General features: G+C 37.7%; 1 protein-coding gene across 2 annotated transcripts in view; it reads right to left on the bottom strand.

The window, feature by feature from the left end:
* pbx1a (pre-B-cell leukemia homeobox 1a) overlaps positions 1 to 18753 on the bottom strand; it is a 106713-nt gene extending 87960 nt beyond the window's left edge. For both annotated transcript variants that reach the window (XM_036556493.1, XM_036556494.1), the window contains exons 1-2: positions 17878 to 18753; positions 14731 to 14804 (exon numbers count right to left, since the gene is read on the bottom strand). In XM_036556493.1, the coding sequence (XP_036412386.1) occupies positions 14731 to 14804; positions 17878 to 18053 (250 nt within the window). In that variant the 5' untranslated portion in view covers positions 18054 to 18753. The remainder of the gene's footprint in view (positions 1 to 14730; positions 14805 to 17877) is intronic.
* Between the last annotated feature and the right edge of the window lie 8347 nt (positions 18754 to 27100).

The following is a 27100-nucleotide window of genomic DNA, read 5'->3' as shown; positions in this document are numbered from 1 at the left end:
AGCTTGCTTAGTGTTTCAGACTAAATCATTTGTACATGATGTTTAGACTGACACAATTTCCATATTATGCTAGCATTGATATTGTCATTTTAATTAATATTGCTGGGCATTATTGATTAAAAAAATCAATAACATATGTTCTAAGTATCACAGTATTATGGTGTTTGATAATATGGAAGCTTGCATTTATAAAGATAATGAGCCAATGCTGCCTAAGCACTGCTTCTCTTTAGACGTGCTATAATACTGCTTGACACAGCTTGTTTTGACTGAATTGTTTGGTTCTTCTCCTAAAATCACACCAAACAGAACCTTATATGATACTGTCAACATTAACCAAACAGAAGGCACATTTACAGAAAGGAAACTTACTATTTACTTAGTTTTTATGGATTTTAAACTGTTAATTTAAAACAATCCACCACCCAGAAAATGACAGACATTGTAGCTAACCGGTTATCTATCAGTATCACTAATACCAAAAAATCAATATCACGGTGCGGAACCAACACCGATACAAACAATACATCACCAAGCACTAATTTCAACAGTTATTATATTATTCATGTTTTTCTTATGTTAGCTTCCTTAGTGTTTAACACAGAGGATACATTGATTTTCATATCATATTATCACTGATATTTTCATAAGATAACCTTTATTCCCATTGTTACAATTTTCTTATAAATAAAGATATTAAAATATTAATTGTACAAATAACAGGGTTTTTACTTTTTGGGACCTTTTAAATGTCATTTCAAACATAACTTAAGAGCATATTTGCAGTGACGATAAGCCAAGTGTAACTCACACTCATATCACCACTCATATCTTAAAATTTACAACCCCACACATTTGAATTTAAGACAATTTAATACTTATTTCGGCCTTTAAACTGTAAAATGTAATTTTAGGCAAATTAAGACTTTTTAAGCACCATGTATAATGTATATATTGTTATCCTATAACACACTGATATGAAAGCTAATGTAAAAGTGTGGCCAGATGTTTGCAGTAACTCTATGGATGATGTAAGAATTCCTCTGTCGAAGCTGGCTAAAGCTTATTAATCACTGACGCTGACATGCGAGTGGAACAGATACAATGTTCTGTCACTCACTTGACAAGAAATACAAGCAAGGACATGGTTGTTAAGTTTCCGGAGAGTATGTTCAGGAATAATGTGGGGAGGCTGCTTGTCAGTGCGGATGATTTGTATTTAAGACCGGAGTAACCTCTTAGCATCTTGCTCATGGCTAGTTTTTATGCGGCGTTAATCATCATGCAGGTGTACTGTCAACAACCAGACTCGCAATTCCTGGCAGGGAAAAAAGAATGAAATCCAATCCAATCAAATTAAATTCAAGTTAAATCTTTTCTAAAATGTACAAATACTGAATTGTGAGCTTATCAACTTATGTAAGTCAAACTACAAAGCTGTTTTCTTTTGCTGTCATATGTTTGAAAACTTTGTAAGTGCTTATTTTTGTTGTTTTTTACATCAACTGAAAACAACATCTGCCCTTTACACTGTGTGAACATTTCATTATGAATGGATCAAGGGAAACAGTCCATAATGACAACATAACATCTGATTACAGTAACATACATTAAAGTTGACAACATTTTTCCTTCTCCTATAAAATTAGCATTACAGAGGTAAAAGGTTTAGTTAAGACAATGTCAAGCTGTTGGTACGACTCATGTCCAACCAGAAGTAACGTCAGGGAGCTCTTGGCCATGCAAGTCATAAGATTTACAGCCGTGGCTTTAAAGGGGCGTGTGATCAAAATGACAAACTAGCGCTTGGTCCAGCCTGGTGATTCGGTCCTGTGTGGCCGTGTCACTCACATCAAACGCGCTGCGACTACGTGGCTCTGCATACGAGCCAAAAAGAAAACGCTTAGAGAATTTAACAGATAACAGACGTCATGGATTTGCATTCTGGCTAATTTTGATATTCGAGTATCTGTAAGAGTATCTTATCTAACCTGTCATCAGCAATTGACTTAAAATCTGCTCCCAGAGTAGTTGGCGTGCATGCATGTCCATGTTGGTGAAACTGGAGCTTTACTAATGAAGAAGAGAACAATACTAGGCTGATTTTTTGGCTCTGCAATATTCAGTTAAAAAGGGACTTTAATAATGTATCACATTTTTTTCCCAGTACAAATGAGACTTGCAATGAAATATTGGTCAGCAGTGCATGTGTTTATGTTTAACAAAGTTACACAGAGATATAATTAAATATTTAACAAAACATCAAAAGTTTTATTCAACATTAACACATAACCACAACTTAAAGCAACACTGCAGGATTTGGGGATTCAGAGACCTCTCTGGTGGAAATACGCAATTGCACACAATGTGCGAAGAATATTTTTGTGCTTTAGACCGACTTTTGCGAGCGTGTTGAAAGAAAATTCAAAGAGAACTCAGTCAATACTTCGTGAAGGACGTCTCTTCTGAGGATGTGAGTGAATTATCTACTACTGTCATCATATCTACATCAGTATAATGCTGGTTTTGAGATCATTTGAGACCTGAACATCGAGCAGGACCTTCTTTTTAAGACTGTGTGACAACAATACGTAAAGACATACAGCGTGGTACGAAAAACTCCCGACCCGACACCTCGGACTTTTAAATGATTATTTCAGGCTTTATAGGGCGGCTCACAGCAGCATATGCCAACAATATTTTAGAGCTCTTTCTTTCTCCATATTCAGTAATGCTACTTCTTTCAGTTTTAATAAAAAATATTACATAGTGCTGCTTCGCAAAGTAAAAAAGTAATAGTAATTTCCTTAATCGAACACTGGTACCTAGAACATTTAACTGAATATTTTATAATCAGGGGACATAGCTAGTTGAGACAAAGGGATTTTCAAAACAGTACCAATAAATCAAGAAATAAGTATGTGAAACAACTGAGTTATAAAATTACAGCCCTCACTCTCTTTTCCAAGCCATACAGCGTCGACAACTAGGTCTTTGGGTATAGCCTGGGTACAGGGCTTATGCTTTGCTGTGTACAATCTTGACCCTGAAACTGGAAATTGTATCAAGCCTAAACTGATGTGTATATTCGTATGTCTTGTTTCATTACGCCCCTAACGCCTGGCCAAAGTAGGGAAATACAGTCAGCTTTATCACTGTAATATAAATAAATGTTTCAAGTCACCTGTATAGACAACATTCAGTCAAATGCCTTTGATTTCACGGCAAGAGAACCAGAACTCACAGTAGAGGTCCAGCAATCGTTTCCTCAGTGGAAAAAAATTGCGCTTAAAACAAGGCACTGTCATTTTCTGATGTATTATAAATCTGCTTATTACCTTCATTTAACCAGTGAAAATCTCACTGAGATTAAAAATCTCTTTTCTAGGAGTGTCCTGGCCAAGTGGAAGTCCTGCTTACACACAAACACACAAACACACATACACACACACACACACACACACACACACACACACATTTTCTGAACCACTTGTCCTTCTGGTTCATGGGGGGTGCTGGAGCCTATCCCAGAGCTCACTGGCCAGAAGGCAGGATCCTGCTTAAATACAAGTAGAAAAATAGAGTAGAAATTCTCTCTTAATTCTCCTTAATTCTCCGCAATTTAACAGTCCTGAAAAAAGCGCATTTTTGCGTGCCAACCTCACGGCTGTTGTTGTCTCTTGACTCAACTGGAAAATCATGAACCAGTGCACAAACCTGAATTATAACTAAGTACTGACAGACGACATCAACACAGGCTAAAGGTTCAATCTGCTTCTCAATGGCATTCTCTGTAGCTTCCCCAGGGTTTAAAACCAAGGACTTAACACAGGGTACTGTCATTTTCTGATGCATGATCACTTTCCAGCCTATTCTACGTAAGTCGTATTGGTATTTTGTGTACACAGGCGTGTTATTGATGAAAGTTATGCTGTGCCAGCGACATCAGCTCCAACTGAGCGTCACTGCTCTGAGGCTCAGATCACAAAGTTTGTGTTTTGACAAATAACCAACACACGAGCTTTAACTGTAATGTCTTGGGCAGAGTTTGGGTAAAAAAAAAACACTTGAAGCAGCTAAAACCTCTGTAGAAAAGCACATGGCTCCATCTGTAAATTCTTGGTTGATTAAAGCCAGAACTCCAGTTATGTTCTCACTTTTCTTACTGTGATAAAATCAACTGGTCTAAACACTGACCATGACCATCCTCAGTAATACATACATTAGGGTGAGCAATATGTTTATGCACAAAGTTTATCATTATTGTGATAAATTACATCACAATATACTTTTTTGAGCATATTGTGCAAATCATCAGTACTAACATACTTCATGTTTTATTACAAAGAGATCACAATTAGTCCTGTTTAGCTGAATTTAGTGCAGCACGTTATGTAATACCCTGAAACAGAAGTGGGCAATATTACGATATTTTATCGTTATCGTGATGATAAAAAATATGTTTTCTAGGCAAGTCGTGGGTCATCCTTACTTAAGGAATATATATATATATATATATATATATATATATATATAAAACAATCGAATTTAGTGCAGTGTTTTTGATGGCAGTTTTTTGGGTTTTTTTTTTATTTTTCCCCCAATTTTTCATACAATTCCACCCACTAGTCAGGATTTCCCCAATCACACGACACCACCAGCGCTAGAAGGGTGAAGGCAAACACAGGCTTCCTCCGAGACCTGTGAAGCGCCACCGCATCTTTTCAAGCTGCTGCTAACGCAACATCATTGGACAGCCAAACGCGCTTGGAGTAAAGCGCCAACCGCCAGATCTGCCACGTCAGCTAACAGACGCCTGCGCTGGCTAGCATCGCGCTGAGTGATGGGGGGAGAAGGGGGGCCATCCTACCCATCCAGAGAAAGCGAGGCCAATTGTGCTCTCTTGGACTCGGACGGCTGTAGCATCACCAGGGATAGAGCTCGCAATCTCCTGATGACAGGGCCAACGCTTAGACGGTAAAACTGCCCCTTGATGGCAGTTTTAAAATGTGTCACTATTGGTGCATTTTGTCTGTCTATCAAAATACTGTAATATGCATCATGCATTGTTAAAAAAGTATTGTAGTATGATATTTTTGTCATATTGCTCACCTCTACCCTGAATAAAAATTAATGTATTTATAGTTTGACAATATTTGTGAATGTGGCACTACTGGTTCTTTTCTATCAGTTCAAACTTATCAGACCTCAGAAAAACTAAACATTGTGATGCATATTTTGTGTCATCAAAATGTCTTGTATCGTGATATTATCTTTTTGGCTATATCGCCCACCTCTAATTTACATCCCGGCATTTCATTCACAAGCCAGTTGCTGAATGCATAAATACTATGGAAGCAGAACCTCCACATAAGGTTCTTTATACTTGTTTTTCCTAGAACTGTATTTAGCCATATACATTTATATATATATATGTATATATATATATATATGAAAATTCTTAATGTATTTATGTGTCTCACAGACACACACACATCTCTTTTCTCATCTCTTTTCATCGACACACCTCAGCTGGGCACTTGGGTAAATATATTGATCAGTGCTTTTCATGAGTGTCTTCCAATTACAGTTTGCCTGCCAGTCAATGTTTTATTTATTGCAAGTCATCTGTGGAGATCTCTCAGAAGTTGCTCCATATGATGATCCAGTGACTCATTTTCTTCAGAAAAACTTTATAAGTCAGTCATGTAAAATTAATATGAATTAATACTTGGTAATACAAACTTATTTTGATTGTAAAAACGGTCAAAACAATTAGTAATAAAGAAAAAAAAAGTAATAAAGTGCAAACTACATCAGTCTTATTTTTTTAAAACGCATTCTTGAAAAAAATCACTATCACTAGTAGTTAAACAGTAAAAGGAATTGTAGCTAAACTGCATGTAAGCTAATCCATTACTTTCATCTGCTGTAAGAAAGTAAGCAACAGGCTGAAATCTGATACGACACTCACGTCTGTCTGGCTATACTGAGTCTATCTGAACATGCCAGTCAGGCCATTTGGAACAGTTCCATGGACACACACTTACACAAAAACACACACAATATATGCCTGTATACGTTCCCATAAGCTCAGACCATGACCAAACACACAGACTCCCCCTGTCCAAATAAACCAAGTCTTAAAAAAATAAAAACTCCTTTGAATCGAGCTCTGTGTACATTTAAATTTCTTTCTTCTTCTTTTTGTGATGGGATTTCATGACCTAAACACAGACTAAGAACATTCTCATGAATATATACAGACAACAGAGTAACATTTCAACTCTACGCATTCCTTGCTATATATATATATATACCACTGCTATTGGAACAAAACCTTCTATGTCCAGTTTTCAGTTTTTGACCATTTCGAAATGCCTGTTGGCCTTTACATTGTGTGAACATTTCATGATGATTTGACCCAAAAGAAATGGCCCAAAATGACCTGGAAAAAAGTCTGGTTCCACTGACTTGCGTTGAAAGTAAAGTATGTAAAGTTAGCTTTTTGAAAATACAAGGTTTTGTTCCGATAGCAGCGAGATATATATATATACATATACATATACTCATTTGGGCTGTCAAAATAAAATTCATTCATAAATATTCATCAAAAAAGAATGCATGCTCAAATGTAAGAATTGTCCATCCGAATGTCTGCAGCTATCTCAGTAGCAGCTTATAGCAGCCACTCTGAACGACATAACCTGTTTACGGTCTCTGCTTCTTTCTACGGCCTGCTTTAGACGGCAAACTTTGGCTGTTAAGCCAAAGCTTCAAATGCGGACGCTCTTTTCAATAGTAAGCTGATAATCACTTAATGTTTATACATACACAAGATAGTAACATAAGCTGCTGCTTTAGCTGGCTGGCTTAGTGGTCCTGCACACTGCAGCCCCTCACGATAGTTAGATTTTACATGCCTTGATCGGCACGCACTTTCGTTGACACAGCCAGTCTCCGTTTCCCTGGCCCAATATGACGCAATATCACTGGACTGGGAGATTTTATGGAAAAGTCATTCTCAAAAATATATATTAAAATAAGCCTATGTATCTCCAGACTAAGATTCAGCGGTTTATAACAGTCTGAGTTTTTGGGGATGCTTGAATTTGAGTGAAATTAGTATGTATTTAAAATTCATATACATTTGAATACTTCAATACATACTTGACAAACAAAACAATATACTGTACTGTGCGAAAGTCGCAGACACCTACGCAAACACTACCAAAAAAAAAAGCCAAAAAATTCCTATATATATATATATATATATATGCATGCAAACTCATTCATGCCCACACACAGATATACCTGTACACACAGTGCTACAGCTAAGCACTTGAGAAAATATACTGAAATGTTGACGTTTTCAAATACACAGACTTTCTCTCTCCAAATAATCTAAACCCTAAACACTAAAAACCCCCTCGACTCAGGCCTGTGTCCCGCTCTGTGTTTGTTTGCGCTTGTTCGGTGGCCTGCGTCATGTTAGCTTAGCTGGGCAGCGTGTAAAAATACACGGCGGGGGTCAGGAGTTCAGGCCGGTTCTGTCTGTCGCTCGACCTGCCTGTCAGCCGTTTTACAGCGGAACGCTCACCACTGCCGACAATGCAACACGTGGGACAAACCAGGAGACCCACACACACAGCCATGTCAGTCTCAAGCAGAGGAGCTTCGTAAGAATTACACGAGCACTGTGTGTCACTCCTCTCTGTCTGCAGCACGTCGTTCAGGATGAGATATTTTAACACGTTCGGAATTTATTATTCCTGTCACGGGAGCGGGCGTCGCAGCTGAAGAAGAAATTACGAGTGGTGGATAAAGCGGTCGGCTCTGTTTAAAGACAAAGTGAGCGACACGATTTACATAAAAAAAGAAAATACAGCAGCTAGTGGCATAATGATAAATATTTTCAGGTTCTATATGATTTTTAATTCTGATATTATATGATATCTCTAAAAACTGAAAAACATGAAAAACTACAACAATAAAAATATGAAACATTACATTTTCTATATGTGAAGACAGGTGTTCTTGGGCATGAACGAAACTAATTTACAGAAAGGGTTTCACGCTATGGGGTTATAAAGGTAATTATGTGCAGCTCACATAAATATAAGAATATGAACAAAATCGATTTGCCATTTAGACTGTAAGACATTGGCACATTGTTTTGATTTTGTATTCACTGCCACGGGGTAATATACTTTTACTTTTGGCTGGGATTATTTTTGCTCTGAGAGTTACTGTTTATATTTTTTGGGATGCACAAGGATTATCTCACTTTTACAACTCCTAACATGAAACTCTTCATTTGAATCCTGCAGAGATTGGTAAAATAAATATGTTAGTAGAACTTTTTCAACAGCTGTCAATACAGTTTTAAATTTTTCGATACTATATTAAATAGTTACACCCTTACCTACAGCTTAAATCAAGGCTGTTACGCTGAAAACTGACTTACAAACTAGGGGTGTAACGATATGCAAATTTAAAGTCAATGTGAATCAGAAATCAAATATTCTCCTTCCGTACCTGATGTATTTCCACGTGAAATGGTTCAGAAGATGGGACAGAAGTCATACATACTCTAATTATAACCATATAACCACAATTAGTACTGAGCGGTATGGATCATATTCGATATCACAATGTTAATCAAATATATTATAGTATCACAATATTTAAAGATATTTAAGTTAGCTTTAACAAAGTTAAGGAGCTCATACTGCTACTTTATGCTAAAACAATGTGTATGTACCTGATGTAACTTGTTAAGATTGGACCGTTTTCTTTTTCTGTTTCCTTTTCTTAAATTACATCAACCACAGTATTGCAAACATCAGCCAGACAGAAACTACAGGTATACAAAAGAAACCTCTATTAATTAGCTTAATTTGCTTTGAACTGTTCTTTCAAATCAGTCTAAAGCAGGGCTCATTTGGGGAAGATATCCACTTGAGATTTTTTTTTTCTACATTTGCATCTGCAATTTAAATTGCGATTCTGTTTGCCAAGAAGACCAGCGTATCCACATTTTCTGGCTGGACATAGGGCACCTGACTGCCAGCTGTCAGTGGTTGTGGTTGTGATCTCACAGCACACGGGTGTTTGGTTGCTTCTCATTGATCTGACTCATCTACACTCTGTTCTCGGGCTCTGTGTTTGTAGGTTAAATTTCCCCACTTAAAACTTGTTAAGACAGTTTGCTGATAATATAGGCTATTATAAAAAGTTTAAGCTCTTGCGATTTGAATATTGCACTCTATTTAAAAATAAAAACGGGTAATCTTTCAGCCCTAGTCTGAAGTACCCAGCAAATGTCTCTGTTATCTATCAGCACACGCTAAAATCAATACTGTTTTGTATCACCTACACCGATATACCAGTATGGACATATATCATCCAGCACTACGCATAATTAAATTAAGTTCATTTATTTTTGGTTGAGTGTAGGAATAGAAGAAATAAAGAGTATTTTATGAAATGTGGAGTCATATTTGTTGTGTGAGAACACCTCCATGACCTCCACAGCCTGTTCATGAAGGCTAAAACAGTCAACACAGCACCGTAGGCCATCTCCACAAACCAGACTGGCTACGGATTTAATAACCACTCCCTTTGCAATGCTCTGGGGACTGCACGGCTGCAACAGTGTAAAACTGCACGAAACGAGCCGAATCTTGATGAAAAACAAGACAGAAAAAGGGAAAGAAGGGGAAAAAATATTAAAAATAACCTGACAAAAACGGTGGCTGGTCTTGTTTTGGGCACTCTGTGCTCAGCACATTTGCAGTAAATGTCACAGCGGCGGAGGTTTGAGCCATTTTCTCGGCGGTGGCGGTGCTGGATTTTAGTAGCGTCTGTCTGTGCAGTGTGAAATTACACCCCTGCATTAAAGGCAGAGGGAACCGGGCCGTCTCACAACTCGCAGCTAATTCTGAAGTCGAGAGCACGCCGCTGCTGCTGCTGCTTATAAGCTCCTTGCATATTACAAATCAGTTTATTCCCGTATATATTTAGTATTTGTTCAAGGAAGCTGCTTTTAACTCCTAGAGGTCTGAAGTCTGAGAGTTATTACTATTGATTTGCTATGCTATTTAAACTTATTACACTGTTATATAATTAACCACATTTATATTCTCTTATCTGCATTCTGCACTCTTTTGATATCAGGAAATGATGAAAAGGTGGCAAAAGTATATAGACTGGTTTCTCTTTCTATAAAAGAAGACCATATGCAAATTCAAATCCTAATAAAATATCTCCTCTTCTACCTGTAAACACAAATGAAATATGGACTAGGAGATTAGAATCTGCACTTCCAACACAATTTCTCCACTTGTTTCAGTGAGCCATGAGTGAGAAACAATTTACATCAAATTACAGCATGCATAGCAAGAGCTGCAACATCTAAGGGTTAAAATCATAGTATATTATCCTTAAAGAACAAAATGAAAACATGGGGCCTGACTCCTAAACGCATTTGCAGTCACGCCGTCGCCTTATTGCTCTGTTTTGAGTCTATTTTTGGAAGTCGTGTTTCTTTAGTCGCAGCTAGGCTACTGTCTAAACCTAACAGAGTCGCTGTTTGAACAAACAGTCCAAAATAAAATGAGAAAGTGTGCGCTGTCGAAGACGCGTGCGAGAATACTCACAGGCAAGAAGATGACATGCATATTTGCAATTCCCAGGGCAGAGGCGAAAACTTCACTGAAACAGTGAAGGTGCTAAAAGGCTGCGCTTAAATACCTGACACTATAAACAAAACAAGAACAATTTACAGTACTACATTCACTCTCATATTATACCAAATATTTCTCCTTCTCTCGTCTCTGGTGAACTAATTTTAGTAATGCCCAAACTGTTTGGCTTCAAATGACTAGAAAAAAAAAAAACAGAACTTCTGCTTCCTCTCACAGCTTTTTCGCAGCACCTAATTTTGTCATGCAGCATAAACAGAAAGTACGGCCGCTAAAATTTAGCTTCACCGGCTCTTGGAGTAGTTGAGCCTTAATGACTGTATTTTTAAACAGACGCCGATCAAATGTAAGTAGAGCTTATGTTTGATGATCAGATGCACCTAATGAAGTCCTGAGAGAGAAAATCAACAGCAGCGCTAAGACTGAAGAATCTGAGGGTTGTGTTTACATAAAAAACAAAAGCTCTGCTTGGTGGGGGGCTGAGGGGGTTATCCTCCTATGTGCACTCAAGTATGAAGCAGATACGGATAGAAACCAACATGCCAAACAAACATTACCATTTGTTGTTTCTGTTACTGTTTCATTTCATTTATTATTATTGTTATCAGTTTAGTACTATTACTTTCATATTGTTCATATCTTTAGACATGAACCTGCCCAGGGACATAAAAAATTTTGAAAACATTAACCAGACATAAACCATTTACAAAGAGAAAACTCACTGTTTATTTACATGTATTTTGAACAGCTCTTTCAAAACAATATAAAGCACCCAGTAAATGACATGCACAAGAGTCAACCCCTTAAAATCCCAGGCTTATTACAAACTAAGGCTGATTATTATTAAGTAACTACAGGGACTTCAATGCAAACCAGCTGAGCTATTCTTTGTTTATAGAAGTGTGTAATAAATCTTCAGGCCCTGGCCATTTAATGGATTAACTAACTTTTTGTTAACTATAAATATTGCTAAAGTTATAAAACATCTTAGCATGACACCAAATTACAGACTGGTAAAGATGGCATTTATCTCCCAGCACTATTACTGTGACTAAATTATTCAAATTGTTCTAAATTATTCAAGTAAGTTCAATAACAGCAAAATATTAAGGTATCCATGTTAACCCATGCGAACGGTTATGGAAGAGTAAAAGAAAATCCCTGTCAGGTACAAACGACGTTATCAACAACGTCAAACGTTTTTCAGCTAGTGTGTTTGGAATGCGCTGAGCCTTCGCAGGGTCTCTGTCTGAACTCCAAAAGCTCCACAGGTTTCTGGTTGCCAGGAACTGTGGGAAGGGAGGCTGGAGCAGGAAAGAAAAAAAAAAAGCCAGGAAGAGGTCCAAGTCACTTTGTTCTTCATCTTGGAAACGAACTCTGAGTGAACCCGGGGCGACGCCAGGCAGTTCAAAAGAGCCAGGCATAACTCTTTCACTCCTCCGAGGACCTTGCTAAACAACACGAGGGGAAAAACGTTCGGTGGACAGAAATCGTGGGGCCCCCGCAGCGGCCCCCCGTACTCTTTTACACAACGGCCCATCTAAGTCTTCTTCTCCGGGTCAGAATTTCACTCAGAGTGGGCACCGGAGGGACTTCGCTAATGCAATCTCTTTCAGACAGACTGGAACGGAGCCAGATTCTACTTTTAACCAACGAAATCGCTGTAAATTACACTTCTGAGTTAATTAGGAGGGGAAAAAAATGCCAATTTTTTGTACTCATTCCCATTTCTCACGGCGGCTTGCAGCGAAAGGAAAGAAGTAAGAAGTGCCTCTCTTGGAAAAGTGCACTGAAAAGAGTAATGTGCACTGAAAAATGGCGCTTTGGTTTTCTATGATTCAAATGTATTAGCCGGCTGCATATCGCTGTTGTCGTAAGAAAAACCTACTTTACTTTTAATGTAAGTCAATGGAACCAGATGTTTTCCCAAGTCATTTTGGGCCGTTTCCTTTGCCCATTCTTCATGAACTTTACACACAAAGAGCAACAGGAACTTTCAAATTATGTCAAAAACTGAAATATGTCAAAAATGGAGATACAAGGTTTTCTTCCGACGGCAGTGATATGCACAATTACTTTCAGCTGACTCTCTCCAGCAAGAACTGTGTTGATGTAATGAGTTTTGTTCACGTGCAACCATTTAACACATCTAAACCACATAAACGCGAAGAACTATTTCTGTAAGGGTAACAATGTACTGATGTCCTATAATGTACTGAAAAAGAATGTATTGATTCAGATGTGTCAACATGAGCGGATTATGTCTTTCAGTTTAGTCGTGGCTTTCTTACTTTTGGCAGTAACTGTGCTACACTTTATTCACATAGAAACAGTTGCACACATCTCAATTAAGTAAATTCATTGCATTACTTTGTCAGTGTACATCAAAAGAGCTCAAGTGACTGAGGAATACCCTTATTGTGGCATCAACATGACGAGTAGCGAGACTGGAAAAGTTTGCGGCTGTTGTCAAGGAGGCGCCAAATGACGTTCCAACTGTAACAACTCTAAACCACACGCAAGAAAGTTCAAAACTCTCCTTTGAGAATGCAGAACCTGAATCAAGATAAACAGTGAAGTAGCCATGTACTGAATAAGCTGCAGAACAAAAATATCATATATCATCCTACACGTCCACTTGCTTCACCAGTAATATGTTTACTTTTGTTGTTCTCCAATATAATCAGTCACCACCTAATCTGGTATCTTACCTTTCACACAGCAGAACTACTAATCTAAGAGGATAAAGCTAGCAACTCCTTCCTCTATTAGCTGATACGATTAATAAATTAAATCTGATTGTGGTTTTAAAAGTCATTGATTCAAATTTACTTTCAACATGTTTTAAATACTGACTAGTACATCTTTTTCCAGTAACATGTTGTGAAATCTTTAGAAGGCTTTGCATGTTTGGTTATTATCCAGTTCAGTCAATTTTTATTGTTTGGCCTTTTTTGAAAAACTCGATCATCAAAATCATCAGGAGACTACATCATTACTAATATAATCATCTGTGAAAGCCTCTAAATGAATGAAGTCAGAGACTTTAACTATTCAAAGCACTGATCACATGCCAAAGCACCTCAACACGCTTGGAGGAGAAGACTAAATGCCACGTGACCATTCATCAGACTGCCTGACTCGCCGGTCTGTGAGACAGAAGAACTCTGTCCTTTTCTGCCAAAAAGTTGGTTTTATGTTCTCAGAAGCCACCAGACATGTGATGCACATGGCACAGCTGGGTACTGAACTATAATCTCATCAATAGGGCTCATCTCTGCCGAGCTAAGACATGTATGCCTTTAATGGGTTCATAATCAAACTGATGGAAGTAGAGCAAAACAACACTGCAGAAATTATTCAGTGTTTTACCGTAAAAAAATAAATGTCTTTCAATTTTGTTTTTTTGTTGAACTTACTAATAAATTATAAGTTAACGGAATGTAAGACACTGGTTAATGTTCTATTAACTCAGTACTACACCTTCAATTAAGCCAGAACTTTAAGGCAGCCAGGTTACTTTTTGAAGTTAAAACAACAAATCGTTTTTATAGCATCCTAAGCTACAGCAAAAAGCTTTGAAATAACTAGTTTAAAATAAATTGTAATGAACTTAGACCAAATGTACAGCCAACAGAAAGTCACACCAGCCACATCAGTCGAGTCTAAAGCGCAATGCAACAATCCAATGTTTAGTCCAGAACGCCCACAAACTCAGTAAATCTAATTAAAAATAAATTACCTAACCACACCACATTATGCTAGCCATCTTTTTGACAAAGCTGAAGAGGCTATCTAATAAAACGCTGTTATTATACTTAGTCTAACACATTACAGCGCCACTCTAGCGTTATATAAAGTCTTCAGTCTAATCCAGTAACAGCTCCACTCTGTTATTCATATGTAAATACAGTCACATACAGTAGAAATCCTTAGTATAAAGGTCTTGTATAAATAAAGTCAGCACAGACCCATTTGAAACTACCCTTAAATGCCTGGCACATACTAAAATAAAAGGACTCACCTGTTTTTTCCTTAATTTCGCACAAGACGTTGAAAAGGGCAGGCTTCATTCTGTGACAGTTCAGTGCATGTTTCCTTCAGGAAAGAAGAAAATAACAACTCTTAAGTAAAACTGACCTGTCAAGGGCTTTTCAAATCTGTAAAAAAACAGAAAATTTGTGTTTAAAAGGAAAGACAGCTTGAACAGGAAAATTAAATATGACCCAAAGGTAAAAATGGCAGTAATTCTGGTATACTTTGAGTTAGCTGTCAATGCCTGAAGAGAGCACTGGCAAGAAGTGAACACTGTCAAAGTCTCTACGTTACGTGGAATTATGCATTTTCACCCAAAATGCTTATATATTCAACTGATATGATGTAGGATTAAACTGTATTTGTATAATGCAGTATTATATGCAATTAAAAAAAAAAAAACAAAGCACATCTCACTCTATTTTGCCCTGTCTGATTCCATACAAGCCCAATATTTTTACTAAAGAGTGATATAATTCTTCACTTAACTGTATATACACTCTGCTGCACAATTACTTTAAATTACTGCCCTTTTTTAACACACAGGCTAGACCAGGTTCGTACTTGCAATACACTTTCTAATCACTAACTACACCTTCCTATGACAAAGTGAACTTGCTGCAGAATATGCGAGTTGATATTGAGCGTACTGTTGAATGAATGTCCAGATTACACAGTTATTCAGCCTATTTGTTAAACGCATGCATTAATGTTGTGGTGCATTGAGCACAGGGAGCAAACAAATGATACTGAGTGATATTTACAGTGAGACAGAGGGGGAACCTCTGCAATCATGCAGGCTGAAGCTACAAGCACAATCAATGTGGCTTCTCTCTCTCTCTTAACATTGGAAATCGAAAAGGTGCCTCCGAAGGCAGGGCTGCGTGCAAAAACGGTGGAGCTGAACTGACCCTTAACGTAGACGCTTTATTAGTTATAATAAGCTGGTTTGTTGAGAGCTGAGTGAAATCCTTAAGCTGTGTTAAGAGTTGGAATAACACAAATAACAAAACACCTATAATAATATAGGACTTTCTACATGATTTCCATAAGAGTCTTACATAGGAATTTATCACCATTTCCTGTATGCAATATAATCAATACTCCATGTGCAATATTTTTTAAAAATATCTCTATAGTGCTTTTCTATTTATCATGTTTACATTGTTAACTCCTCACTATACCCATGTGTAATATAAATCAGCACCTCATGTGCAATACTCTATGTTAAATTTGGGTAAAATATTCTTACAGTGTAAATATTTTTGCTTTTAATTATTTATAATTCTTTCAAATTGTTAATTTTTGTGAAGGACAGAGTTTATAGTTTTTAATCTTATTTTTTTACTTTTAGTATCATACATATTGTCTATAAAGTAACAAGTAACAAACTGTAAAAACCTTGTTAAGTAATTAACAAGGTTAATTATTTGCTTGTTAATTTTCTTCTTGTTGCTTCTTTTCTTTTTCTTGAATGCCTTGCTCTCCCTTTGCTGCTGTAACACTGATAATTTCCCCTGTTGTTGGACTAATAAAGGATTATCTGATCTGATCTTATCTTAAATTCAGGTGATTACTGTAGTTTAGTACACAAGTCTCATAGATTACTAAATGACAGGCATACAGGACTCTTACCGGAGGTGAAAATGTTATGATATAATTAGTAGCTACAGAAGTACTGGACTGCACTACAGAAAGCAGGGATGGGCAATATGACAATATATATATCTGTTATCATGATAAATTATGTCACAATAGAGTATAATATGCTCTTCAGATTATATTGTGAAACACCAACTGCATGTTGCATTATAACGAGAGCAAAATTAGTCCTGTTTAACTGGATTAAGTGCAAAATACTGAATAAAATAATTTTATTCACAGTTTTGATAGTAATTTTCAAAATGTAGCAATACTGGTTCTTCTTCTCAGTTCCAACTGATCAGATGTCTGAAAAAACAAATATTGTGACATATTGTGTATTGTGAAAATCTCTTGCAGTATCACGATACTAGATTATTTGCCATATCGCCCACCTCTAATAGAAAGCACAGTTTCTAACAAGGGTTTTTTTAAAGGAAGCAGTTCTATTGAAAACCATGAGCTCTATATGGAACCATTTCAGACTATGGTGAGATCGTTCCGCAGGTTGAAGGAGAATGTGTTGCATATGTTTCTATACAGACCCAATTTAAAAACAGCATCAAAAAGGTTCTTCTACTATTGCAATCTTGACATCGTACCTACAGAAGAACCTTTTCTGGTGCTATATAGAACCATTTTCAGAAAGTCTTAGGTTTCTTTCTTTCCTTCTATCTTTCTTAGGGACTTCTTTCTTTTTTGTACAGCGTCAAAAGTGTTCTGCTATTGTTACAAGCCTGACATCGCAACAGCAGAACCTTTTTTGGTGCCACACAGAACCATTTGAACAACAAAACGTCTTCGGTGTTCAAATTAAGGACTCTAAATATAGCACCAATAAGGGTTCTGCTATTGTTACAAGCTTTACATGTTGCGTTACAGCAGCAGGACCCTTTCTGGTGCTGTGCAGAACCATTTTAAAAAAGGTTCTACATAGAATCTTATACGTTACAACACATCCTCCATCAATCTGAAGAACCATTTCATCAGGAAAAGAATCATTTAAGCATGCAAATGGTGCTATATAGAACTCATGGTTCTTAATACAGCCATTACCTTAACAACTAGCTTGTATTAACAAGGTTAATAACTTGTTTGTTTATTCTCTTCTTGTTACTCTTTCCTTGAGTGCCTTGCTAACCCTTTGCTGCTGTAACGTTAGTACTGTAAATTTCCCCTGTGGTGAGACTAATAAAGGATTATCTTATCTTAACCTGCCTTTACTGAGGAACCCTTGAAGAATCATCTTTTTAAGCGAGTAGTGAATGCAGGTGATTTTTTACTACACACAAGTCTCACAGATTACCGTGTGTCAGTCGTACAGGACTCTTATAGGAGGCGAAAATATTATTAACTAAACTGAAGTATTGGACAGCATAGTTTCTAACAGCATTCCTGTAGATATTTCTAGAAGGGTTTCATCCATCTTACTGTTTTAACGTTAATTCTAGATGCAGGGCTTACTAACACATACTTAGACAATTAACTGGCTCACCTGGCCTGTGCTTCGTCCAAACTCTGGTCAGTTATGGTCATTATTTGCTGTAAAATGTCTCCGATGTCCTGTTTGCGCCCTTCTCCCTCTGTGCCGTCCGGCATGTGCTGCCCCAGGCCCGGGTGGCCGGCCATGCCCACGCCGTGCGAGTGCATCAGCCGCGGCTGCTCGTCCATCCTTCGGCCGTCGCTTCGCTGCTTTTTCGTTCGTTCGTTCGTTTGTTTTTATTTTTTTTGTTTTGTTTTTTTTTTTTTGGTACCTTTTCCTTTTCTTTCCTCCCAAAAACACCACCTTTTCACCCTTTAGTTCTTCTTTCTCCTCTGCAAGAGTAAAGTTAGTAAAGAAGGACGGAGGATTTTTCCCCTCCTGAACTCACTCCTGTCCTCTTCGTCACCACCTCTCCTCCTTCTTTGCTTTCTATTTCTTTCTTTTTTTCTCCTCCAAGCCCCCCGACCACTGCTGGGATACGGAGGAAGAGATAAAGAAGAAAAGACAGAGAGAAAAGAAAAGAGATAGAGAGAAAGAGAAGGGGGAAAGAGTCGAAGCCGAACGCCGCTCACTCACAGCTGGTTTTCGGTGAAATCTGATCTGAAGCGCCGCTTCGCTTCGGGCGCCAAGAAGCCACTCCTGCTCTGGAGAAATGGGAGAAAAGGGGGGAAAAACTTTAAACAGGGCTGACAATCCCGCTTCTAAACCGATATTCGTCGCTTCTTTGAATTTAATCCTCGGTTTTGTTCGAGTTTTTTCGACCTTAAGACTGAATTTCTGAAGGCGAAGCTAAAGATGCTAACCAACGGCCGAAAAAACGCCAAACTGAAGCGCGAGCTGAGCTGCTGCGCGTTCGTTCGAACACAAACTGACACTCGCCACACAACAACGAGGCCCCGCCCACCTCGGCTTCCCCTCAACGTGTTTGGACGGAGGCTGCGATCTGGCCCCGCCTGCTTCGCCACCAGCAAAACATGATTGGACAGAGGCGGTGTTCTGATCCCGCCCACGCCCCCTCCCCGTACGTCAATCATGCGCAGTAGTGGGCGTGGTCTCTGTCAGGAGCTGGACAACAACAGAGATGAAGAGAATGGGGAGGTGAAGTGAATGCGAGCTAATAATAAATAATAAATAAATATGCACAGAAAAGAGAGCCTCTCTTTACTGTCAGCTTGTCAATCAGTCATTTAATTTAAGATTTAATCACTAGACTTTCATAAAGCAAGTCTATATTATCAATTGGTGAAGTCTGAATGGCAAAGAAATTGTTCCTATCACTCTTTTGAGTAGACACTTGTATACCACCTCCTTGTATCTACGCTTATTGTCCATTTTATCAGCTCCACTGACCATATAGGAGCACTCTGTAGCTCTACAGTTACAGAATGTAGTCCATGGGTTTCTCTGCATAGTTTGTTACCCTGTTCTTCAATGGTCAAGACCTCCACAGGACCCCCACAGAGCAGGTATTATTTGGGCTGTGGATCATTCTCAGCAGTGACACTGACGTGACTGTCCACTCAGACAATCCTACCTTGTCGGTCCACCTTGTAGATGTAAAAGTCAGAGACGATTGCTCATCTGCTGCTGCACAGTTTGTGTTGGTCATCCTCTAGTCCTTCATCAGTGGTCACAGGACGCTGCCCACAGGACGCTGTTGGCTGGATGTTTTTGGTTGTCAGTCCAGCAGCGACTCCTGTGTGATCCACTCGCACCAGCGCAACACACACTAACACACTACCACCATGTCAGTGTCACTGCAGTGCTGAGAATGATCCACCACCCAAATAATACCTGCTCTGTGGGGGTCCTGAACATTGAAGAACAGGGTAACAAAGTATGCAGAAAAACAGATGGACTAAAGTCTGTAAACTGTAGCACTACAGAGTGCTCCTATAAGGTCAGTGGAGCTGATGAAATGGACAGTGAGTGTAGAAACAAGGAGGTAATTTTATTGTTATGACTAATAAGTGTAAAAACTCAATGTGTAAAACACCTACCTTGTTCCTTCACTTATTGGCAACTTTATGAGCTCTATCTACCGTATAGGTCCACTATATAAATGTACAGTAACAGACTGTAGCCCATCTATCCATGCACAGTTTATTAGCCCCATTTACCCCATTTATTATTGGTCAGAAACTCGATAACGCAAACTATACATCAATAGATGCACTACAGCCGCTAACTGTAGACTAACAACAATCTACATGGGAAGGGTTTCCAATAAAGTGGCCACTGAGTGTACCATGGATAATGATATGTATATACTTTTTATTATTGCATCCAGGTGTCTTATAATAAAGCTTGCAACATTTTTATTGCTTGAGCCTCTGCCACTAAAGACACCTTGGGCAGTAACTAATTGTAGCTCAGCAAATTTATCAGACAGGCAGTTTGCCGAGCCATGCGGTCCGTTTAATAGTATTAAAGTCAGTGGCCATTGACATGGAAGCCCAGATGTGGCAGAAATGCTACAGTCCAGCTGCAGGTGTCAGTGAACAGAGCAGTAAAGATCGGATTAAAGAGGCTTTCGCTTCAGAACCCATGACTAGAGTGGAGATTGAACACGTTTGAGTCAAGTAAATTCAATGCAGCACTGTATGGCGTCTCTGACTGTTCATATATTGAAACAATACATGTCCAAAAGTCTGTATTTCTTTCTTCAGAAATGACGAGTATTTATAGTGAGTTTGTCATTTTTTGCTGCAGTAGCAGTCGCTACTCTTCTCGGAAGGCTATACACTAGATGTTGAACATTGTTGTGAGAATTTGATTGCATTCAGCCACAAGAGCATTAGTGAGGTCAGGTACTGATACTGGGATATCACTTCTGAATCATAGTGTACCACAATAATAATAATAATAATAATAATAATATTAATAATTTCTATTTATATAGCGCGTTTGATGCCGATTATAGCTCAAAATGGACAGATGATAAAGCTTAACAGTAATAAACAAAATTATAGGTACTAATTTAAAATAAAAAGAGACCAAATCAAATGAAAAGCCTGTCAGCCTGTCCTGAGTATTAGAAGGAATAGAAATGTAAAATTGTGTGTTGTCAGCATAGCTTTGAAATTGATATTATGTTTCCTAATGACATCATGACATCACCTAGAGTTTACATGTACAAAGAGAAAAGTAAGGGCCCTAAAACGGAACCTTGAGGGACTCCACAAGATTTTTTTTGATGAATGATTTCCCAGTGAAACCATGAACTGTCTACTAATTAAATATGATTCAAACCATTCTAAAGCTGCGCCCGAGAGGCCTTCAAGACAGTGTTTTAAAATCTTGTGATCAACAGTATCAAAACTTATGTTTATGTTGGTTAACAGTCAGCTATAATGTAATTAGCCTTATACTAAATGAGAATTCCGCTGATTTGTTGAAATTTCTGGATAATTGATTGGTTGAGATGTAAACAGATGTAAAAGTCATTCAGGGTATGTTGGTGTGAAATGCTCTGTCTATAGGCTATACAAATCATGCAAAGCATTTTGAGAGTGTTCATTGTTCTATATAGAACCATTTTCTTTGCTGAAGAACCCTTGATGAATCATCTTTGGTAAGTGTGACTTATACAGTACCTTTTTCTGTCAGTGTAGCTTCTGTAAAAAAGGGGTTAAACACCTTCAGTTGTATCATAAAATCATAGTTTGGTCCAAAAAACAGTAAAATCAGCAGCAGCTATCTTGAAGTCTGAATTATGTCTGTACTTTAGTCCGTGTTTATAGATAACAGTGAGTCATACAGTATCAGAAACCACATAATCAAGTCTATTAGAGATACTGAACATCTCCATACGCTTCGAGGCGAGTATGTGATGATTTAGGCCTGTAGTTAGCACCATGATAACTGGCGATTCCATCACTTGTTAGCTACATTAGCCTTGTAGCTCCAGTGTGAAACTAAAGAAGCAAACTTCAGGCACCAAACATGACTTGGGTTTGTGGCTGTAATTTTTTCACCAAACCAGCACTTTAATGCTGCATCTCATTACAGCAGAAACTGATGTTGCAACCAGGAACAGCGCAATGCAGCAACATGATCCATCCCATGCCCCTTTTGTGTCACAGCGAGGGTTAAATCAATCTATCAGAATTCTAATTAGGGTTAAGAACAGGGGGAACTGGTTAATGTTGTAGGGAAAAGGTCCTGGTCCTGTGGTCTGGTATCTAAAGGCCGCTGGTGTGGAACAGACGGATAGACAGAGTGACCTCAATCTACAGGGCCATGACTTACCAACAGTGTACACTGTGGTCACAATTACCACAACACACACTGCACTGTGCAAAAGACCATCTGAGGAAATGAGCCACTTATCTGCGCAGTAAGCATTCAGAACACAGACAAAGAACACAAACCTAAGTATAAATAAAACTTAACAAATAAAGAATCCATTGCGACTGTTCTGTGTATGAAACCTTCTCCTCCTCAAAGAGGTCCGGTATTTACAGTTAGCGACCTGGTTTATCTGATCAATCCTTCATTAAATTAAAGCAGGTGCTGTTGATGGAACTGAACAAATCCATATGAAGATTGGAGAACAGCAAAACATTAGGAACCAAAAATGTGATGTTCTAACCTACGTATTCATAATTTTACTGAAAATAACATAATTATCTTATCTTTTAATGTATTTATGTTTATTTGTATTTACTGTTGTACACTGACTTTTATCGTATGTTAACATCATACATATATATGTATGTATGAATATATATATACGAATATATATATATATATATATATATACATATATATATATATATACACACATATACATATATATATGTGTATACATATACATATATATATATATATATACACACACATATATATACACAATATACACACATACATTTACATTTGGAAAAAAAATGTGGCCTGTGCAAAAGTTATGGTACATTTTAAATGACATATTTATGTTTATTTTCAATAAAACATATAATACATATATCTATCTATCTATCTATCTATCTATCTATCTATCTATCTATCTATCTATCTGACTCTCTCTCTCTCTCTCTCTCTCTTTATCTCTCTCTCTCTCTCTCTCTATATATATATATATATATATATATATATATATGTATATTTACATATATAGATAGAAAAATGCTGTATTTAAGTCTGTTATCTAGACAGACTGTTTGTGTGTGTGTATATAGGTGCATATATTCATACATGTAAAAATACATATATATATGTGCGTATTTAAATGGACTAAATTCTTTGCATTGCTTACTGTTTCCACATTTTATTCAACAGCATCTGCTAAATGACTAAATGCAAGTGTAAATGTAAATATGACAAAGGTTATTGATATTTAGCACTTTCTTTTATTGCACTCAGCAAGTTTAATTGCCAAGCGTGAGCTTTTCATCAGAAAAAGGCCATAAATGAGATTACTGCATATACTAACATTTCATATTAGTGCATAAAAAGCGCAAGATCAGCTACAATCGAATTAGCCCTGTTTTGAAAATTAGCCGGTTGAAGCAGCATTGTCCCTAATTGCACAATGCTTTGCACAATCTGATGTCCAATCAGAATTCCCAGTGAGCGCCCCGTGGAAAATAACACCCTTCCAGATATTCTTTGGTAGCCGAGTGGAAGTGTGCCGTGTGAATTTTGAGTAGCCTGCTTTTCCTCTCAGATCAGCACTTCTGAATTCCCAGCGGTGGGACGAGCTCATTGTGCTGCCACAGAACACTTTTCTAGCTCACTCGCTTCATTCACGTTTATGCTAGCTCATCTAAATTGTCCTTTCTAATAACGTGTGATCTGCATACTCACACTCATATCAAACACATTCATCTCCTCCAGGCTCGGGGAAGATTCGAAATGTTTTTAAAGAGTTCAGAGACTCTTTTCTTTCTCTCTCTCTCACCCTCTCTCTCGTTCTCTCTCTCTCTCTCTCTCTCTCTCTAGTGGCATAGGCAGTGTTTCAGCATGGTCTTCTAACATTCCTTCACCAACTTCGTGCCCAATCACAGTACAAGGGGAGCATAGCATATATAGATTTGGTATAATTGAATAATTACTTTGTCTGTCGCGGCGTCTGTTGTCTCTCTCTCTCTCTCTCTCTCGCTCTCTCTCAAGTTCAAGTTCAATGTAGCTTTATTGGAATGACTGTAACTGCCAAAGCAGTATAACAATATAATTATAATAGTGATAGTCATAACAATAATAACATTGTTATTAAAACAAAAAAATATCTATATATACACATATGCACATACATATATATATATATATATATATATATATATACATATGTGTGTGCATATATCATATATGTATACATTTTTTTATTATGTGAAAAATGACAAAAATGGAGATACAAGGTTTTGTTCCGACAACAGTGATTTATATATATATATATATACATATATATATATATATATATATATATACATATATATATATATATATACATAGTTTCAGTTTTTCACATAATTTGAAAATGCCTTTTGCCTTTTACATTATGTGTAAATTTAATAATGAATGAACCAAAATAAACGTCCCAAAATGACTTCGAAAAAAGTCTGGTTCCATTGACTTACACTAAAAGTCAAGTAGATTTTTTCATGTAAAGTTATCATTTTGGAGGTATGAGATTTCGCTCCAACAGCAGCAAAATACATATATGTATACATAAACATTATAACTATATAAATTTGGAAATCTTTTTTTTTACATATTTATAGTGTTGGGGGTCAGAACGGTGGGTGTATGTGGTGGGGGACAGTAGGGTCTGTGTATGGGGGGCTGTTACCCACTCTCTCTCTCTCTTTCTCTCTCTCTCTTGCTTGTTATGAGCATGCCTACTCATGAGTGTGATTGGCTGGACTCCTGCGAATACCCGTGCATCTGATTGGCTGGCTGTTCCTGACGTCCTCAAGGCTTTACCTCCATGGCGGCTTAGGGCGAATGTTTCCATATGTATCTAAATACATATATATATATTTACAGATAGATGTTTCATGAGTTGTGTGTTGTCTCTTCCATCAATGTATTAGCTTAGCCCTAATTCTGCCTTCAGCCCAGTTCATCTCTGCTGTTTACCAGGAAGCTTAAGAACAATCTCTGTAACTTTCTTATAACTGATGACCAGGGTGTAGGAGCGGGTGCCATTTCTTTTGACCCATGTTTTTCTCCTGTTTTTGGCCTAGTCGGGGAGTTGGGGAAGACTGTGTGTACTTTTGTTTCTTTATTTTCGTGTAGGTAAGGTAAATTTCAAATTTGGCGCATGCCCACTCCGACATCTGTCCTGTATTGGTTTACAAGAAAAGCAGAAAATAAAAGAAAATAACACAACTTGATCTGTTTAAACACTCAATTGCTCTTGTTTTATGTAATGGCTATTGCAAATCTCCTAGACAGGTTGTAACACTAGTCTGGCAAAATATTTCAGTACGCAGGCAGAGCTATCTTGGCCTGGTTTGCTTCGACCAGTTTTATAGCCCCAGTTTAAGTCTTTTATGAATACATAAATTAAATAAAAGGAAATAATTTGTCTGCTCCTGTTTTCTCTGTTAGGCTTGAGGAGAGTTTGCTTACTTTGTCTATTTAATTTTATCTTTAATTAAAAGTTAATTTACCGCATGTGTTTAAAACAGCTACTTACTAAACTTCGTCTCGGTCAATCCACCCAGTATTGGCCTTTCAGGCTCCCGTGTGGAGTCACGCCGCTTATTGTTTAGTCAGACTCGCTCATGTTACCAACTACAAATGTAATGAAAATGAAATGACTCACAAACGGAGGAAAACAGGTGTGTCTGGAAATCACACTGGCCAATGCAAAGCTTTCATATTTAAAGCTTAGGGCTTTGAAGATGAGGAGAAAACTAAACCTTTCACTCTGTCAGAATTGTTCACAGTGGTGGTGATAGGAACCAGACATCCACCTCTAAAAGCTCCCTCACAGAAAGTTATTACAGGAAATGGTTATGAATACGATGTCTGGCACATTGTTTTATGATACTTTTGGCCTAAAATGTACGTTTAAAATCTATGAATGGTGGAGGAGTACATACAGGGTGTTGTGAGATAAAATAGTCCCCAAAGAAAATGTATTATTTTCAGATCTTCCACTATTTTACCATCATCAACATTCCATATAAAACTCTTGTGTAGGTTCACTGGTGGTTTTGGATAGTAAATAAAATGTCTATATCTGTGTTGTAGTCATGGCGACCCCTGGTTCCTATCACTGTAAAGACATCTGAACCATTTCACACCAAACCACTCTGAATCACTCTGTTTACATCTCACACACTGGATTATGCAGGAATTTTAGATCTGGCACAAGAACACGTTTGTGGGTGGAGCCTGGAAACACCCATTCAGCATAACCTCAGGTCAACAGGAGGTTATAACAGGGCTCGTTGTGAGTATTGATCAGTGTTGGCCTTGACCAGGTTGAGCAGCTGCTGCAGAGTTTCATGCTTCAGATGCCTTTTTCTCCGAGCGAGTCGGTGATAAAATATTCAGTTGTTTGGGACTCGGTATCTGTGAAGCATGAATAAAGAGCAGCGCTGGAACAGGAGGACCTGAGCACGCCAAGGCCAAACCTGAGCTCCACGTGTGTGTGTGGAGATGGAGATGGAGGGATTAAAGTTTAATCGAGCCACAAATGGGTTGTGGGACAGCAGTTGATTCAGCGCTTTGCTGTTTCTTTGATGACCCCCGTGGCTTTGCAGGAGGAGTGGAGGCCGGCCTTTCTGCTGCTGCCTATTCATTATGTAGTGCATCAGTGGGGAGTTTCTGCTTCATTTTATTCTTTGTTTCTCGATTTTTCTTCAGTATTATGCAGTGAAACTTGAAGTTGAAGATTGTACTAGATAATCAGTGCTCTTTTCTTATTTTTGGACCATTTTAAAGCTTCTTCTCTCTGTAATGTATGTGCAGAAGCCTTCGATTGATTGGTTTTCAAGAAGGAGGCGAATGTATCACTCTGCTGTTTAACCTACACAACAGTAGTATGGAAGTAAGCAGTGTTTTTTTCTTTTTGTGGAAAAATATTTTTAAAAAATCCCAAATATTTTACAATTAAATTAACGAACCCAACTGTTTTATTTACCGATATCTACCTATATATATCTATGTATCTGTCTATCTATCTATCTATCTATGTATATGTGTCTATATATATATATATATATATATATATATATATATATATACACACACATATAATATGTAGAGCCCACTTTCACCA

Source organism: Colossoma macropomum, unplaced genomic scaffold, assembly GCF_904425465.1.
Source record: "Colossoma macropomum unplaced genomic scaffold, Colossoma_macropomum, whole genome shotgun sequence".
NCBI classification, from domain to species: Eukaryota; Metazoa; Chordata; class Actinopteri; order Characiformes; family Serrasalmidae; genus Colossoma; species Colossoma macropomum.
Note: the sequence above shows the minus strand (reverse complement) of the source record. Positions and strands in the feature narration are given on the sequence as shown.